At 37.8% G+C, this 16,780-nt stretch overlaps 1 protein-coding gene across 5 annotated transcripts; it reads left to right on the top strand.

Annotated features, from left to right (window-relative positions):
* Window positions 1-8,252: 8,252 nt before the first annotated feature.
* On the top strand, window positions 8,253-14,919 carry LOC121375311 (inosine triphosphate pyrophosphatase-like). 5 transcript variants are annotated; one of them, XM_041502701.1, is made up of 4 exons: window positions 8,253-8,493; window positions 11,869-11,980; window positions 13,061-13,253; window positions 14,629-14,919. In XM_041502701.1, the coding sequence occupies exons 2-4, from the start codon at window positions 11,882-11,884 to the stop codon at window positions 14,916-14,918; spliced, it is 582 nt and encodes a 193-aa protein (XP_041358635.1). In that variant the 5' UTR covers window positions 8,253-8,493; window positions 11,869-11,881; the 3' UTR covers window position 14,919. The 5 variants fall into 5 exon arrangements, with proteins under 5 accessions (XP_041358635.1, XP_041358634.1, XP_041358633.1 ...); XM_041502700.1 differs by having other exon boundaries at window positions 8,253-8,705; XM_041502699.1 differs by lacking the exon at window positions 8,253-8,493 and adding an exon at window positions 8,716-8,779.
* The last annotated feature ends 1,861 nt before the right edge of the window (window positions 14,920-16,780 follow it).

Raw genomic sequence — 16,780 nt, 5'->3', positions numbered from 1 at the left:
TTTCCGGTTACGCTAAATAACGTAAAAAGCCGAAAAAAAATAACATAACGATTTCCCATTATTATTGTAGTTGGTCTAGCTCATTCGGCAGAGCACTCGCCTGAAGTAAATGCATTGTAGGATCGAACCATCTCAGAGGACCCATTCTCCGATTGTTTCTCCCCCCCCCCCCCATACCAACCAGTGCTTCACAACTGGTGTATCAAAGGCCGTGGTAGCCTATATGTTGTCGTGTCTGTGGGAAAGTGAATATATATGTTTATATAAAGATCCCTTGCTGCTAATGGAAACCTGTAGCGGGTATCCTCTAAGACTACTTACGTGTCGAAAATAAAAAATTACAAAACGTTTGACATCTAATAGTCGATGATTAATAAATCAATATGCTTTAGTAGTGTTATTAAACAAAACAAACAAGGAGCGGGACGTAGACCACTTGTAAAGTGCTCGCTTGTTGCGCGGTCGGTTAGGGAGCGATCGCCGTCGGTGGCCCATTGGGCTAGTTCTCGTTAAAACCAGTGCACCACAATTTCTATATAAGAGGCCGGCCGTGGTATGTGCTACCCTGTCTATGGATGGAGCATATAAAACATCCCTTGCTAGTTATGGAAAAAAAAATGTAGCGGGTTTCCTGTCTAGGACTTTATGTCAAAATTACCGTTTGACATCTAAAAGCCAATCATTCTCTACTGTCGTTAAACAAAACAAAAAGTGGATGTACACAAAATACAAACAGGTATTATATGTAAGGAAAGTAGTCCCTAAAATCGAGTTTGTGGGGTCAAGTGTCAAACACATTATATTCTACATTTGCTTGAGATGCGATGGGTCGAGTTTCTTTCCATATTTCCTCACGACTGATATTAAAAGGCCGTTATATGTACTGTCCTGTCTATGGAAAAATGCATTGCGACGACTTACCCAATACTATAATTACCTAATACCTTCCCAATACGTATATAGCCAAAACAACCATCGATCGCCATTCTTCGATAGCACTTGGCTGTATTTTTGTGATAGTGTCATCAGATCCCCGTCGGTGGGCCTGTTGGGTTATTTCTCGTTCCGGCCAGTGCACTGCGACTGGTATATCAAAGGCCATGATATGTGCTATCCTGTATGTGGGATAGTACATATAAATTACCCTTTGCTATTACTGGAAAAATGTAGCGGGTTTCCTCTCTAAGACTATACGTCAAAATTACCAAATGATTGACATTTAATAGCCGGTGATAAATCAATCAATGTGCTTTTGTGGTGTCGTTAAACAAACCAAACTCACTTACACTGGCGTAGGAAACGGGAGGGGGGGGGGGGTGCAAGGGGGCACGTGTCCCCCATTTTGTAGCAGCAGCGATGGTTTATATATATATATATATATATATATATATATATATATATATATATATATATATATATATATATTTCTTACCTTACACACCCATTGGTGAGAACACCTAGCCCGAGTACTCTGACAGTAAGAGAGCTAGACGGACATTTGGACAGTTATATACGCTCTCATCCAAATGTCCGTCTAGCTCTCTTACAGTCAGAGTACTCGGGCTAGAGAACATCATGTGTTATTTTTGATAACACACAGTTGTTTACACATGTACATGTTTTAACAATTTCAAGACATACGACTGGCTGCTCCTAGGTGATGATCAGGTCACCAATGCCATACGTCCAATAAAAAATAGCACGGTGGAAATCGATTACACTGTGACGTAAAGTTAACATTGCAATCATGCGTCTGTGACGCATAAGGCAGCTACAAGTGCAAATGGTTGTAAATATATTTTAGTCGATAAAGATGTTAAAATTTGCTTAAAACCTTGTTTTTGAAGATTTGTAAGAAATTAAATAATACATTCGTATCCATTGGATACCATTTATCTCACAACTCGTTGTTTAAAAACGTATCAAAATCGTTTTCGCTCGTTAGATACCTTTTAAAATAACTCGTTCTGAGATAAATAGTACCTAACGGCCACTTGTGTATTATTCTCTCTCTCTCTCCCCCTCTCCTCTCTCTCTCTCTCTCTCTCTCTCTCTCTCTCTCTCTCTCTCTCTCTCTCTCTCTCTCTCTCCCTCCCTCCCCCTCCCTCTATCTCTAAATCCTCCCCCTCTCCCCCCTCTTTCTCTGTCTCTCTCTGTCTCTCTGTGTGTGTGTCTCTCTCTCTCTCTCTCTCTCTCTCTCTCTCTCTCTCTCTCTCCATATGTGTGTGTGTGTGTGTTGTGTGTGTGTGTGTGTGTGTGTGTGTGTGTCTGTGTCTGTGTCTGTGTCTGTGTCTGTGTGTGGATGATGTACACTGAAATGATAGAACTCTACTTTGTTTTTAGCAGAGCAGACTGGACCAGTGATGTTAACCTCTTCACACATAATCTTTAAAGTGTGTTCTTTGCCACTGATAGACCCACCCATGTCAGGTGCAGGGCTTTAGTTCTGGCTAATTTAGAAACAACAGGCTTTTTTGTCTGTTTTGAGCACACCAAGGTCTTTTTAGTGCAGTAATATTATTAATAGCTGTTAAAGAGTTGTACATATTCAGAAATGCATTTTTATATAATTACAGCTTAACATTCTATTGAGTTTGATATGATTTTTTTTACGTTAGCATGTTTGTACTTATATTGGGCTTGCTTATTTTTGGCATATGCATTTTGGGCACAACCTTTATCGCCTCAGCTTTGGTGTAATCTAAGGCTCTGCGGGTGCATGGCAATATAGCAGTTATACAGTCTGTTGAAGGAGGGTGATTCACATACGAAGACGAAAGGATAACCGGCCTCGGTGGAGCAGTGGTTAAGCCATCGGACTACAGGCTGTTGGGTACAGGGTTCCCAGCCTGGTACCGGCTCCCACCCAGAGCGAGTTTTAACGACTCTATGGGTAGGTGTAAGGCCACTACACCCTCTTGTCTCTCACTAACTACTAACAATTAACAACTGTCCTGGAGATACAGCCCAGATAGCTGAAGTGTGTGTTCTGGACAGCGTGCTTGAACCTTAATTGGATATAAGCATGAAAATAAGTTGAAATGAAATGAACGAAAGGGGAAAGACTCCTAAGGGATAACTCAGATCTTGAAAGTTGTTAGGCTAAATAAAAGAGACCGTGAATAATTTTTATGATGAATCTTTATTGCATTTCCACAGGACAAATGATGCCCCAAAATATCAATAATGACATTTGCTCATTAACCCTTTATTGCAGAACAAACATATACCACTTGCGCTTGTTAATTTGTCCTCTTCAGAACATAGAAGTGGTTTCTTGGTAACTGAGAGGCACCTGAAATTGAATGTTTTACCATCAACATGGATAATGCAGTGCATTCCTTTCCTTAGCTTTGCCATCTCTAGCTGTGAAGTTTTTAAAAAAGAAACTATCTTACAAAAACCTTATAATGTGGAACCTATTTGAACCAAGGTGTTCATTCCATATAGTATTTCACTCCATGTTTTATTCCATGTATGACCTTTTGACCTCTGCTGACCTAATTGATCAACCAATGATGTAGCAATGCACATCAACCATTACTTCGTGCAACTACCTTCAATTTATGTGGTAATATATAATCCTACCATTAAAACTTTTAGATTTATATGGCATTATCTTTCCCCTACCCTTAAATATTGGAAATTCTGACAAGCCTCCATATCACAAACATCGTGCCATTATATATTTTATGTCGGCACCACTTGACTAAAGCTATTGTTTTCCTCTTCTATTTGCCAAGAAGTATACAAAAACTGTTTAAAAGACTTAGACAAACCACATTTTAGAGAAATAAGAGACTTTTAACCAAAGAAACTGGCTCACATTTTAGGCGTTGGTAAAAACAAATGGTGGCCTTTTCGCAGTGGCGTAGGAAGGTGCCAAAAAGTGTGTGTGTGTGGAGGGGGGGGGGGGGGGCAGACTTTCATATTTACACACTTGTACACTATTATAAAGCAAATATAAAGCATATCTGAAAAGTGTCCCCACCCCTGCTTCCTACGCCAGTGTTTTGACCTCTAGTAATTTCATTAATCAACCAACCATGTAGAAATGCACATCAATGATAACTCCATTCTACTACCTTCAATCTGAATGGTAATATATAATCATACCATTAAAACTTTTAGAGTTATATGACATTATTTTTCCACTACCTTTAAATCTACCAAGAAATCTAGTGGTTACATAACATGCAAGCATATTTCAATTTCGATATACCCAAATTATTTAGTCAAAGATTATGTGTGCGACGGAGAAGTTTGTTTTGTTTAACAACACCACAATAGCTCATTGATTATCAATCACCGGCTATTGGTAATTTAACATATAGTCTTAGAGAGGAAACTCGCTACATTTTTCATTATTAGCAAGGGATCTTTTATATGCACCATCCCACAGACAGGATAGCACATACCACGGCCTTTGATATACCAGTCGTGGTGCACTGGCTGGAACGAGAAATAGCCCAACGGGCCCACCGACGGGGATTAATCCTAGACCGACTGCGCATCAAGCGAGCGCTTTGCCACTGGGCTACGTCCCGCCCCTCGATTAATGTGTAGCATTAATTAGTTTGTAGGGGCGGGATTTAGCTCAGTCGGTTGAGTGCTCGCTTGAGGTCCATGCGTCCGCAGGATCGAACCAACTCGGTGGATCCATTCAGCAATCTAATTAAAATTAGCTCCACTATTACACATGTTGATTGAGTTTTTTCTTTCCAACCAGTGCACCACAACTGGACAAAGGTCGTAGTGTGTTTTTCTGTCTGTGGGGAAATGCATATTAAAGCTCCCTTGCTGCATTAGAAAAAAGGTAGCGAATTTCCTACGAGTCATAATTGACATCCAATATACGATGTGTTCCAGTGGTGTTGTTAAACAAAACATTTATTTTTTATTTTTTATTAGTTTGTAGTTTTAATAGTGGAGCTAATTTTAATTAGATTGAGTTGTTTATCACAAATAGGGCCTACAGTGCCAAATTAATTTGGGCGAGTTGGCGATATAGTTTTTGTTGGGGGTTTTTTTGGGCTTTTTTGTTGGGTTGTTTTGTTTTGTGTGTGTGGGTGGGTGGATGGGTGGGTAATGGGGGTCTGACCCCTTAACCAGTGTAAACATACAATGGTTTCAATAAAGATTGTATTGTATTGAGTGCTCGCTTTCAAGAAGTGCTTGCGTTGCAGGCTTAAACCACCTCGGTGGATCCATTCAACTGATTGGGTTTTTGTTCTTCTCGTTATATCCAACATTGGGCTATTTCTCGTTTCAGCCAGTGGTGTAACAAAGGCTGTGGTATGTACTATCCTGTCTGTGGGATGGTGCATATAAAAGATCCCTAGCTGCTAATCGAAAAGGGGGCGTGAAGTAGCCCAGTGGTAAAGCGTTCGCTTGATGCGCGGTCGGTCTAGGATCGATCCTTGTCGGTGCACCCATTGGGCTGTTTCTCTTTCCAGCCAGTGCTCTACAACTGGTGTAATAAAGGCCGTAGTATGTACTATCGTGTCTGTGGGCTGGTGCATATAAAAGATCCCTTGCTGCTAATCGAAAAGAGTAGCCCATGAAGTGGCGACAGCGGGTTTCCTCTCTCAATATCTATGTGGTCCTTAACCATATGTCCGACGCCATATAACCGTAAATAAAAAAAGTGGTGAGTGCGTCGTTAAATAAATATTTCGTTCCTTCCTTTGTTATAACCAGTGCACCACAACTGGTCAAAGACCGTGGCATGTGCTTTCCTATCTGTGGAAAAGTGCATATAAAAGAAATGTTTGACATCCAATAGTAATCAATGTGCTCTAGTGGTGTCGTTAAACAACAACAAAAAACCCATACCCTTAAAGGAACAAACCCCAGTTTTTAAAAACTAAGGCACAGTTTTCACTATTAGAGCCGTTTATGATCACTGAAATCACAGTCCTTGGTTTTTGAAAATTATAGGCGAGTGGAAAATCGCACACTAAGGCGAGTGAAAACTAAATAAAATAGGCAGTGTAGCTCAGATTGGATTTTTACTGGTACGTCTACAAAATTGTTACTTAAAGGTAGGGTCAACTCAAATAAGAGCCTTATGTGTTGGAAAGATGCATACCCAGACCACCAACACATACTGACACTTTAGCAAATGAAAAACGCGTAATTTTAGAGTTAATAAAAAAACATGATTATTCCTGCTAACTGGGGGCAGCCATTTTGTTTCGTTTTTGTGACGTCCGGTGGGATAGCTTGGGGCGAAGTGACGTCAGCTCCTGACCATCTCCTGTATGTACAGTGTAAACAAAAGCAGTAATTTTCGACAAGGCGCTTCTCTTTGATCACCCTGACTTGTAAAACAGCATAAATGACGTAATAATATAATAAACTATTTAAATAAATATATTTCAAGTTGCATTAACGGAACAAAATGAGGTTATAGTATTTTTCTCTGTTTAATAATCCAAAGGAAAAATGCACACTATTACGCCTATTGATATGCTACGTTGGAGCAAAAACGACAACCCACGATACACAAGTGATAATTTTCTTTTCTTTGGGACTTCGTAATTGGTCAGTTCTGTGGTTGTTGGTGGAAAAGTCTACTTAATCAATAGTTTTACAGAACTATTTACAGTAATAAACCATGTCCATTACAATTTTAGGGGCGACAGGTAATATTCCACAATACCGGTATGTATTTTTGTGTCTAGACAGCGTCAATTAATTGGCTCGTCTGGTTACCATTCAGATACACACCTGCCAATCAGAAATCACAGGTAGAAGCAACTAACAGCATAGACCAATTAACTAAGAAAACACTCCATGTATCATTTCAGTACGTAGGTCAATGCATGGGAAAAACATTGTTAATTGTTTCGACTTGTTGTGTAGCCACTTTGACAATGGTATTTTATTTTGTATTGAAAAATAATATATATAGTGCTGGAAATACTATTGCTGGCTTACTGGGATGTGTATTATTACAGAACATTTATCATCCCGCAAAAACCAGGTAGATTATGTTTCACTAGTTCTAAGGCTCATTCCTGACGTTACGCGTTAAGTATTACGTATTCTAGCACAATGACGTCGTAGAAAGGGGTGGTAGAAAAACCGTCTACCACATGTGTGTAGCTAATCCGCCCTTTTCATTGGTTAACATTAGGATGTACACGGCAGTTGCTACCGGTTGATTACGTCATTTTTTAAACAAAGTAGTATATGACGTCACATAATATGAGTAGGTCTTCTCGACACCACTGAATGCTTTCACACTCGTGACGTAACATGGGTCAGCTTAGATGTGACGTCACATTACAAAAATAAAATGAAGAGACTTACAGTATAGTTAGACTAAATTAATAATAAAATTTATAAGACAGGTTGTGCTAGAAAATATTTCTGGCACTCGTCCTTTTGTAGATGGTTTTTCTGACACTCGTCTCAAGAAAATCAATCCATGGAGCTCGCTAAACCTCGCTCCAAAGATTGATTTTCTTGAGACTCGTGTCAGAAAAACCATCAACAAAAGGACTCATGCCAGAAACTATTAGCCTCTTATGCCGTTGTGTAACGGCCCGAGTGTAAATAAAGTCTTGTCTTGTCTTGCCAAGTTTTTTTATTTTTATAATTTTAATAAAAGGACCTTCCTATCAGCTAAATGATCTATGAAAACTGTTGACTTTTGTAAACAGTGGACATAAATATAACCATCTATTTTACGGGCACCCACGCACCTTAAAAAGCAAGGTCTGAAATCGAACATTACTTATATTTTATTGTTTGGATTATCCATTTCCGTACAACCGAAGTGTTTCTGGTCATCCTGGTGTTTCTAATACCACAACAATGCATTTTTCATATTTAAAAAAACGCACGTGCGTCTGAGAAGTAACGGTTATGGAGTCGTGTTTTAATCTATTTCTAAGGGTATTTCAACGTCACAGACTCTTGTTTCACTCTGTTGTATTAAAAATACGTTACAGGTTTGTAAATTAAACCAAGTTAGTGTCCATCTTTTCGGGTTGAAACTAGTCTAGAAGAAAAATATGTCTTAATGTTTAAAAACTAGGGTCTGTGCCTTTAGACCCTACGTATAGTCCGTCCCATCATTCTATTAAAATGTTGGGGGGGGGGGGGGGGGGGGGGTAAATAATTTTAGTTTGGTTTGACATAAGAAGAAAAGTAAAAGTGTTTTGGAAATAACAAAGAAATACAATTTGTGTGTGCTATTTACAACTCAATCGGCTCGGATCGAATAAATAACTTGTAGTAAATTACATAGTAGGCCTATTTTTAAAAAATGCGATCCCTGTGGTAATAATCCTTGGCTGAAATAGCTAATCGAACGAGCCCTTCTGACGCCATAGTCACTTAATTGATTTTTACATCCATGGACTGTATTGACAGTAGGCCTACGTTGCAAAGTGGTCAAGCACTGACAAATAATCATTGTTAACAGGTTAATTACAGCACAGTGGTCAGCTTCTGACTGGACAGTCACAGTAGGTGATCACGGTACGGTATCAACATGCTCCCATGCCACTTGAGTTTATAGTTGATCTGGAACAGAAACCCCTAGTTACTAGTACATACCGGTATACACTGTAACTATAACACTCTATGCGATATTGGTTGGTATGGTGATATAGTTACAGATCTGTGTTGGTGATTGAGGGAATTAAACAGAAATACAAACGGTAGATACAAGACTAGAGAGGAACTTTGCGGTAAGTAAGACTGGCGTTAGACTCACTGTGGGTCTCATTGTAAATGTCAAAGTAGCTAAATACAGCACTTCTAAGTATGGTACTTTTAAGATATCATGATATAAATATAGGCCCTACAAATCAGTCATTTCGTACCATGTACCATGCTGTCTGGTCATTTTGTCCCATAGTTATTTCGTACCATTGTTAAAAGTCATTTCGTACCTTAGTAATTTTGTACCACTGTGAAAAGTAATTTTGTACCATAGTCATACTAGTTGTTACTTATAGTCTGTCCCATCCTACAAATGTGTGTAAATAATTCCAGTTTGGTGTGACATAAGAAGAAAAGTAAAAGTGTTTTGTGTGCAATTTAGAAAACAATCGGCTCAGAAATAACTAACTTGTAAATTCCATAGTATGACAAAAAGGCATTCCCTGTGGAAAGGACCACAGCAAAGTCCAGGTAATGGATGGGTGCTGAACCTCATTCAGACATTGTAACAGTTAACAACTACGCTAAATTATTATTCTACATTTTATTACAGTTAGATTCTTGTCCAGTGGAAAAAACATGCATTACATTGACATATTCCACAAACTACAGAATGTAACCATGTCACTTATATCCTAGAAGATCTGAGCAAAGTCGATAACATCACCTTCGCCCAGGGGTGAGACATAGCCCAGTGGTAAAGCACTTACTTGATGCACAGTCAGATTGGGATCGATCCCCGTCAATGGGCCCATTGCACTATTTCTCGCTCCAGCAAGTGCACCACGACTGGTACATCAAAGACCGTGGTATGTGCTATCCTGTCTATGGGATGTTACATATAAAAGATCCCTTGCTGCTAATCAAAAAGAGTAGCCCATGAAGTGGTGACAGTGTGTTTCCTCTATATATCTGTGTGGTCCTTAACCATATGTCTGATGTTATAAAACTGTAAATAAAATGTGTTGAGTCTGTTGTTAAATACATCATTTCCTTCTTCCTTTGCCCAGATTCTGTGGGACAAAAAGTATGTATTTTTTCACCACCTGTCATTTTGCTTTTTTATGGAATACTCTTCAAAAGGTGTGGAAGCCTCCAAAATATGGGAATAATATGACTACCGGGTAATGGGATGGGATGATTCGGGGGGTTTAATTTTTTATATTTGGTCCATGGTTTGATTTATTCATGATACTCTCCACAAATAGTACAAGAACGCCAGCTATCATACATACATTTTAATACACTATTTTAAGAGGAAGACACTTTATTTTTAATGGTCATTTGTAAAGTAATTTATCATAGTTGTTAACAATGTGGTTCAGAGTTAAGGCAAATAGGCCTACACGTATGTTTAAAAACAAAAGGGGGTGGGTGATCAACATTAGTTGTTAAATAAATAACCTTTCTGAAGAATTCTGTAACTGAAAAACAACAAAAGTTCAAAACAATATAAACTGAATCAAGAAAACAATGTTTTTTATTTACTGGAATTACTTGTTTTAAAATTCTAACTTTTGTCTTGTGTGTTAAGTCATAATATTGTTATACATCAATTTATCACTAAAAAAGGAGAAAACTAATATACCACAGCAAAAAGGTTTAATAATACAATAAATAACATTTCTTGATATGAGAGTTTACCTTGCAATTACTGTATTATATCAGTACATAAATTAAAGTTTTATGTTATGATACAAAATGACTTTTAATGATGGTACAAAATGACCATGGTACGAAATGACTATGGTACGAAATGACCATGATACGAAACACTTACCCATAGTGAATCATTCCATTTGCTTCATGGCTAGGGTGGAATGTAGCCCAGTGGTGAAGTGCTTGCTTGATGTGTGGTCGGTTTATGATCAATCCACGTCGGTGGGCCCATTGCGCATTCTTGTTTTAGCCAGTGTACCATGACTGGTATATCAAAGGCCATGGTATGTGCTATCCTGTCTGTGGGATGGTGCATATAAAAGATCCCTTGCTACTAATGGAAAAATGTAGCAGGCTTCCTCTCTTAGACTATATGTAAAAATAATAAAATATTTGACATCCAGTAGGCGATGATTAATAAATCAATGTGCTCTAGTGGTGTCGTTAAATAAAACAAATGTTTTTGCTTCATGACATACGCATACTAGACAGCCCCCCCCCCCCCCCCCCCCCCCCCCCCCCCCCCCCCCCCCCTCCCTCAGTGCTGGAGCAAATCCTCAAATAAGCCAACAATTATGCAAAGTGAAGAAGTGGAGAATTAAAATATATTTTAATGATTTGTTTATCTGACCCCACTCTATATTTAATAATGTTTTTATTAATCAGGATTCTTTTTTATTAATCAGGATTCTTTTTGTTAAAGATATGATCACCGTCCATCCATCTGCCCCACATATGTTTTCCGGATGTTTTTTGCAGAAGGCTTTGAGATATTAAGCTGAAATGAGCTTTATCATGTACTGTTACGGTACCACTGTTACAGATCAAGTTTGACTTTCATGGCAATTTACCCATTTTTGATGGAGCTATGGCCCTTGAATTTAAGAGATATAAAAATTTGTTTTCCAGATTTTTTTTTTCTAGAAGGCCTTGAGATATTAACCTAAAATTTTGTATATATCTTTGTCTTGTACTGTTACAGATGAAGTTTAACTTACATGGCAATTTACCCATTTTTGACAGATGTTTGGCCCTTGAAATTAGGAGATACGAACAAATTGTTAGGTCAGGCAGGAGACGTGTATTGCTTTAGCAATACTCTCAAAATGCTTGTTTTGATAGTTATTTAAACTAAAGTGTATGAAACAAGTGTAATGAAGTATTGAGAAAATAAAGTGTACTATATGTATCAACAGCATCAACCTGGTAATTTATTTATTTTAGTCGAAGCATGTGATATTTTTACTGGCAAGATGTTTTTTGAAAGTAATTTCATATTTATATATTATGCAAGTTATGCTCTTTGGGAAACTGAAAGTTCCTTTTTTTAATTTAAAAACAATATTTTATAACCCCATACAAATTACAGTGAGATTGATCAACAGGCATAGCTTAAGTGAAGACCTCTGCCAACATCTTGAAGATAGATACAAGATATGACAGATCTGGGTAACGTACACCATTTGCCAGTTATTTTGACAGTCCTGTATTATATAAATAATTAATAGACACCTACCTGTGTATTTTCAGAAGGAAGAATTTAATGTTGAAACAGATGGCAAAGCCCATTGTGATGGTGACTGGAAACCCTAACAAACTCCATGAAGTTTTGCATATCCTTGGCCCAGACTTTAAGAATAAGGTGTGTTTGTGATTATAAATTAATTTATTTCCAGATCAAGATATTCTTAATAAACATGTTTATATTTTGCTTTAAGGATTAACAAAACAACAATGAATTTAATCCACCTTCTTCCTATTGTTTGAATTTGATTCTGTTTTAAAATTGTTTATTTAGCAAAACAAAAAATACTTGGTCCCATGAATGTCAATAATCAATAAATCAATGTGCTCTAGTGGTGTTGTTAAATAAAACAAACTTTGTGACTGCTACTACCATGGAAGTGTTGACAAATTAGCTCTCTGAACATTTTGCTGATAGTCTTGAACTTCAGATTTATATTACACATGTACCTGTTGAGTTCATTTCAACTTATTTTCGTGCTTATATCCAATTAAGGTTAAAGCATGCTGTCCTGGACAGTGGGTTAGTTGTTAGTGGTTAGTGATAGAGAAGAGGGTGTAGTGGTCTTAAACCTACTCGTTGAGTTGTTAAAACTCGCTCTGCGTGGGAGCCGGTACCGGATTGCGAACCCTGTACCTACCAGCCTTATGTCCACTTGGCTTAACCACAACACCACCTGTTGAGTTACTTCAGGTCTTCCAAGTGCTCATACATGTACTCATTCCTGTCGATTGATCCTAGAGCACGGTCAAAGTTATTTGGAACTTGGTGAAAGCATCTACTAGTATTTGTTTTTTCTTCATGAATCCTTTAATGAATGGATTTTATTCTGTCAGGGTAACAGGTCAGACAGTCCAAATATCTGAGGTGTGTGCTTAGGACAGCGTGCTTGAACCATAATTGGATATTAGCCTGGAATTAAATGAAATGAAGGTTGTGGTAATTTGGAACCGTGTTAATCTTTCATCAGTTAGGTTAGTGAAATGCAATTACAACATGGAGGGTGGTTTTCATTTGGATTAAAATGCTTTCAGATGCCCCTTGCCCTTGATGATTTACTGTCCAGCACTTTATTTCTTTTATGTGAGCTGTCATGTTTTGCCATTTTAGTTTAAATTTGAGATATCTCATCCAGGATCACTAATGGAACAAAGTCCTTCATGACCTGTTGTTGATATTGTTCTTTATATATTTTAGGTAACTAGTCAGAATGTTGATTTGCCAGAATACCAGGGAACTTCATATGAAATTGTTACATCCAAATGTAAGCTGGCTGCAGATTTGATAAAGGGACCAGTTATTGTGGAGGACACCAGCCTGTGTTTCAATGCACTTGGAGGAATGCCTGGTCCTTACATAAAGTGGTTTCTTGATGCAATTGGACCATCAGGTTCGTACTTTGGTTTTCTAGTATGTCAGTAATTTTAATATTCTGTTTACTGAGTAAAGAGATTTAAGAACAGATGTCTTGATTATTTTAAGAACAAAATATTCATAATATGATCTGTCCATTACTATTAGGAATAAACGAAATAATTTGAGGGTACGTAATGAAAACAAAACAGACCATACAGTAAGTGTCCCTACTAGATGGTTATAGGTTTGAGATCTGTTGAAACCAGGCAGCATTTCCTTTACTGGACAGATTTTAAACAGCAGTTCTCCCACTATAATATTTCAAAAAATTACAAAAATATATCCATTAATTTCCAACATTTTAGGGTCCAAAATTTTACCCTTCGTAACCATCTGGCAGAAACCCTGATAGAACCTGAGAGATGCAGCTGTTTATCTGAAAAAGCTTTGGTGACCTTAAAATGACAAGTTTTGAAACCCTACAACATATTTTTCACTATTAGAGCTGTTTTTGATAATTAAAATTAAAATTTCTTATATTTTATTGTTTAAATTATCCATGTCAGACATGTTTCTGGTCTTCCAGGTGTTACTAATATTACGAAAAGAGGGGGTTTTTCATATTTTTTTGTTGTAAAATGTACATACGTCTGAGGAGTAACGGTTATGAAGATGAGTTCTGGTCTATTTTTACGGGTACTTCCCAGTTCCAATGCCTTAGACTCTTGTTTATATAGTGTTACTGGTTTGTAGATTAACCAAACTTGGTGTCCATTTTTTACTTGTTGAAACTAGGGTCTGTGACTTTAATACAAGACAGTTATATCTCCTTTATTGTTTTTCTGCATGCTTTACCTATAATTGCAAAATTAAAATATACACTATAGCTATTAGTGACAAAAGTGAAATTATGTTTGACAGCATATGAATTCACTGTTTTCCAATTGTCCTTTCTGGTCAGTCAGTACATTTATGTTTGTTAAATGTTTTACTAAATATCAAAGAATATTTGAGAAAATAATTGCAATGGGTCATAGATGTGAAATTAATTCTGTCCAGTATCCAAGAATGTCATTTGATTTAAATTTATATTGAGAATAAACAGAAAAGATTTTGTGACAAAGGTTACTAAGGTTTGGCAAAATTATTCATGTTTATCTATTATACCAAAATTGGATAGTTCTGTATTTATTTGATATGTAAGAAGTGGTTTGTCCCAATCAATGTGAGATGCCTAGTGTATTAGATTGGTAAGCTGTAAAAGTTGACATGATTTATCTAAGGAAGAATTCTGTCAATGTTGGTATGTTTGGGGTTTTAAAAATTGATTGTCGGTTGCATAAACGTAACATTAAAATTACTTGTAGGAATGTTTGTATCTAACAAAATTTTCCATTTGTAAAACGCAGGTCTTTACAAGATGCTTGATGGGTTCGAAGACAAGACAGCATATGCTCAGTGTGTGTTTGGATATTCATCAGGACAGCCGGGGTCACCTGTTGAAATTTTTGATGGGCGTTGTTGCGGTCAGATCGTAGAGCCACGGGGTTCCACTGCATTTGGTTGGGATCCATGTTTCCAACCAGACAATTTTGAACAAACGTTTGCAGAGATGGAAAAAAGTATCAAGAACTCCATTTCTCACAGATCACAGGCAGTAGCAGCCTTAAAATCATATTTAATAAAAAATTGTCTCTGAACAAGTTGAGTAATAATCATTTGTAGATGTTTGAATGCTCCATATGTATCACAAACATGTTTGGGTGGATAAATACAGGCTACATCAACAGGATAGCTTTTTTTCTACTTAACCTGACTTCAAACAATGGCATATTCCCCTAAGATAGCAGGATCTCGTGGACACAGATCACTACCATGGCCCAACTGGGAAAGGTTGTTACTTCATCCCACGTCAAGACGGCACTATCCCAATCCATTTGTGTTCCAGCTACACACCTGGATCTTGTCTCCAGTTAAAGAAGAAGGGCTTTTCTTCCAAGTCCATGGAGGTTATTTGAAAGCTCACTGTACATCAGCCGCTGCTGCTTATAATGTTTGATGGATGTACTTTCACAGATGGTGTCTCAGATGATTCGTGTTGAAAGGCTCGCCGATTTCCTACTTTACAGAATTCTTTGAAGCTCAAGGGATCAATGATAGCTGGTTACATCTCTGTGATAGCAACAGTCCTGGATCAGGCAACGAGTTCAAAGTTGGCCTGGTACCTGAGTTGCACCAGATGTCGACATGGTTCGGTTTTGGACTATCAGATTAGTCACCTTGAACCTATTCATTGCAAGCTCTATCGTCCCATCTTGGGTGAACATGATGTTGAGGACTTATTGTGCCTGGTTCGAGCCCTTAAATGTTATATTGAGAGAACAAGGTCTTCAGAAAAAATCGGGAAAGATGGTTTCTCTCATTACGAGACATAATGAAGAATACGGTATCAACATCCACGATTCTGCGTTCCTATGAAGATTAAGGTCGCTCACCTCCTCCATCAGCATCTAACTCTGACAAGTTACAAGCACTTGGGCAACGATGTCTCTGTGCTGTAAAACACCAATTAGTAACATACTAATGTGTTGTTCTGGGCTAACTAGTACTTCAGGGATGTCTCTATTGAAGATGTTGATGGGTTTCACCACCTTGGTCCAGTGGTTGTAGCTCAAGCTTTTGTGGAAATGGGCTGTCCTCGTCTCTGAAAATTCTGTAGCGTTCCTGGTCTGTCCGACGGGAGGACTCGGCTGTTGACAATTGTTTTCTCTGCACTTGCTTAGTGTCAGGTTGACATTAGCTTTTTTGCTTTTTGTACCAGCGCTTAGGCAAAATGTTGCCATCTTGTTGGACTAACAGATTCCAAGGGGAATATGTCATTGTTTGAGGTCAGGTTAAGTATATTTAAAAGAGAAAACACTCCAAGTTTTTCTTCAATCTTGGGTAACCAGAGGTTTGTTCACATGATCTTTACGTAAGTAACCGATTGCTTGGTTACATGAATTATATTTGCATAACCAATGAATAACCTAATTGTAACACCTGTGTACCAACTGTTTTGTTTTACATTCCAAATATATTGATTTGCAAATGATATTCCAGTAGTAGTTTTAAGTGTTCAAGATCAGTGTAGAATTTTTGTTTAATAGTTTCCAACTCATAATTTTAAAATAGTGGTTCAATTGGCAGTTTGCCAGAACAGTTCAGTCACATATATTGAGCTTGATGTCAAATGGCTACATTTATTATGTACAATGTATAAAGCTAAACGTGATAATACTTGCAGCATCTTGATTCTCCAACTTAGTGACAGTGATATTGTTGTAAGCCACACATGAGGCAACGTGGAATCTCAATACACACGTCATACTGTATGAAGCTAGGCACACACTTTTCCAATTCTCTTGTAACCTCGGGGCTGGATCTAGTTCAGTTGGTAGTTGTTTGCATTGCAGAATCGAACCATCTCGGTGGACCCATTCTCTGGTTGGGTTTTCCCACGACCCAAACAGTGCTCCCCAAATGGTGTATCAAAGGCCTTGGTATGTGTTCTGTTTGTGG

The sequence above is a fragment of the Gigantopelta aegis genome, chromosome 6 (assembly GCF_016097555.1).
Source record: "Gigantopelta aegis isolate Gae_Host chromosome 6, Gae_host_genome, whole genome shotgun sequence".
NCBI classification, from domain to species: domain Eukaryota; kingdom Metazoa; phylum Mollusca; class Gastropoda; order Neomphalida; family Peltospiridae; genus Gigantopelta; species Gigantopelta aegis.
This window is presented reverse-complemented; position numbering and strand designations above follow the sequence as displayed.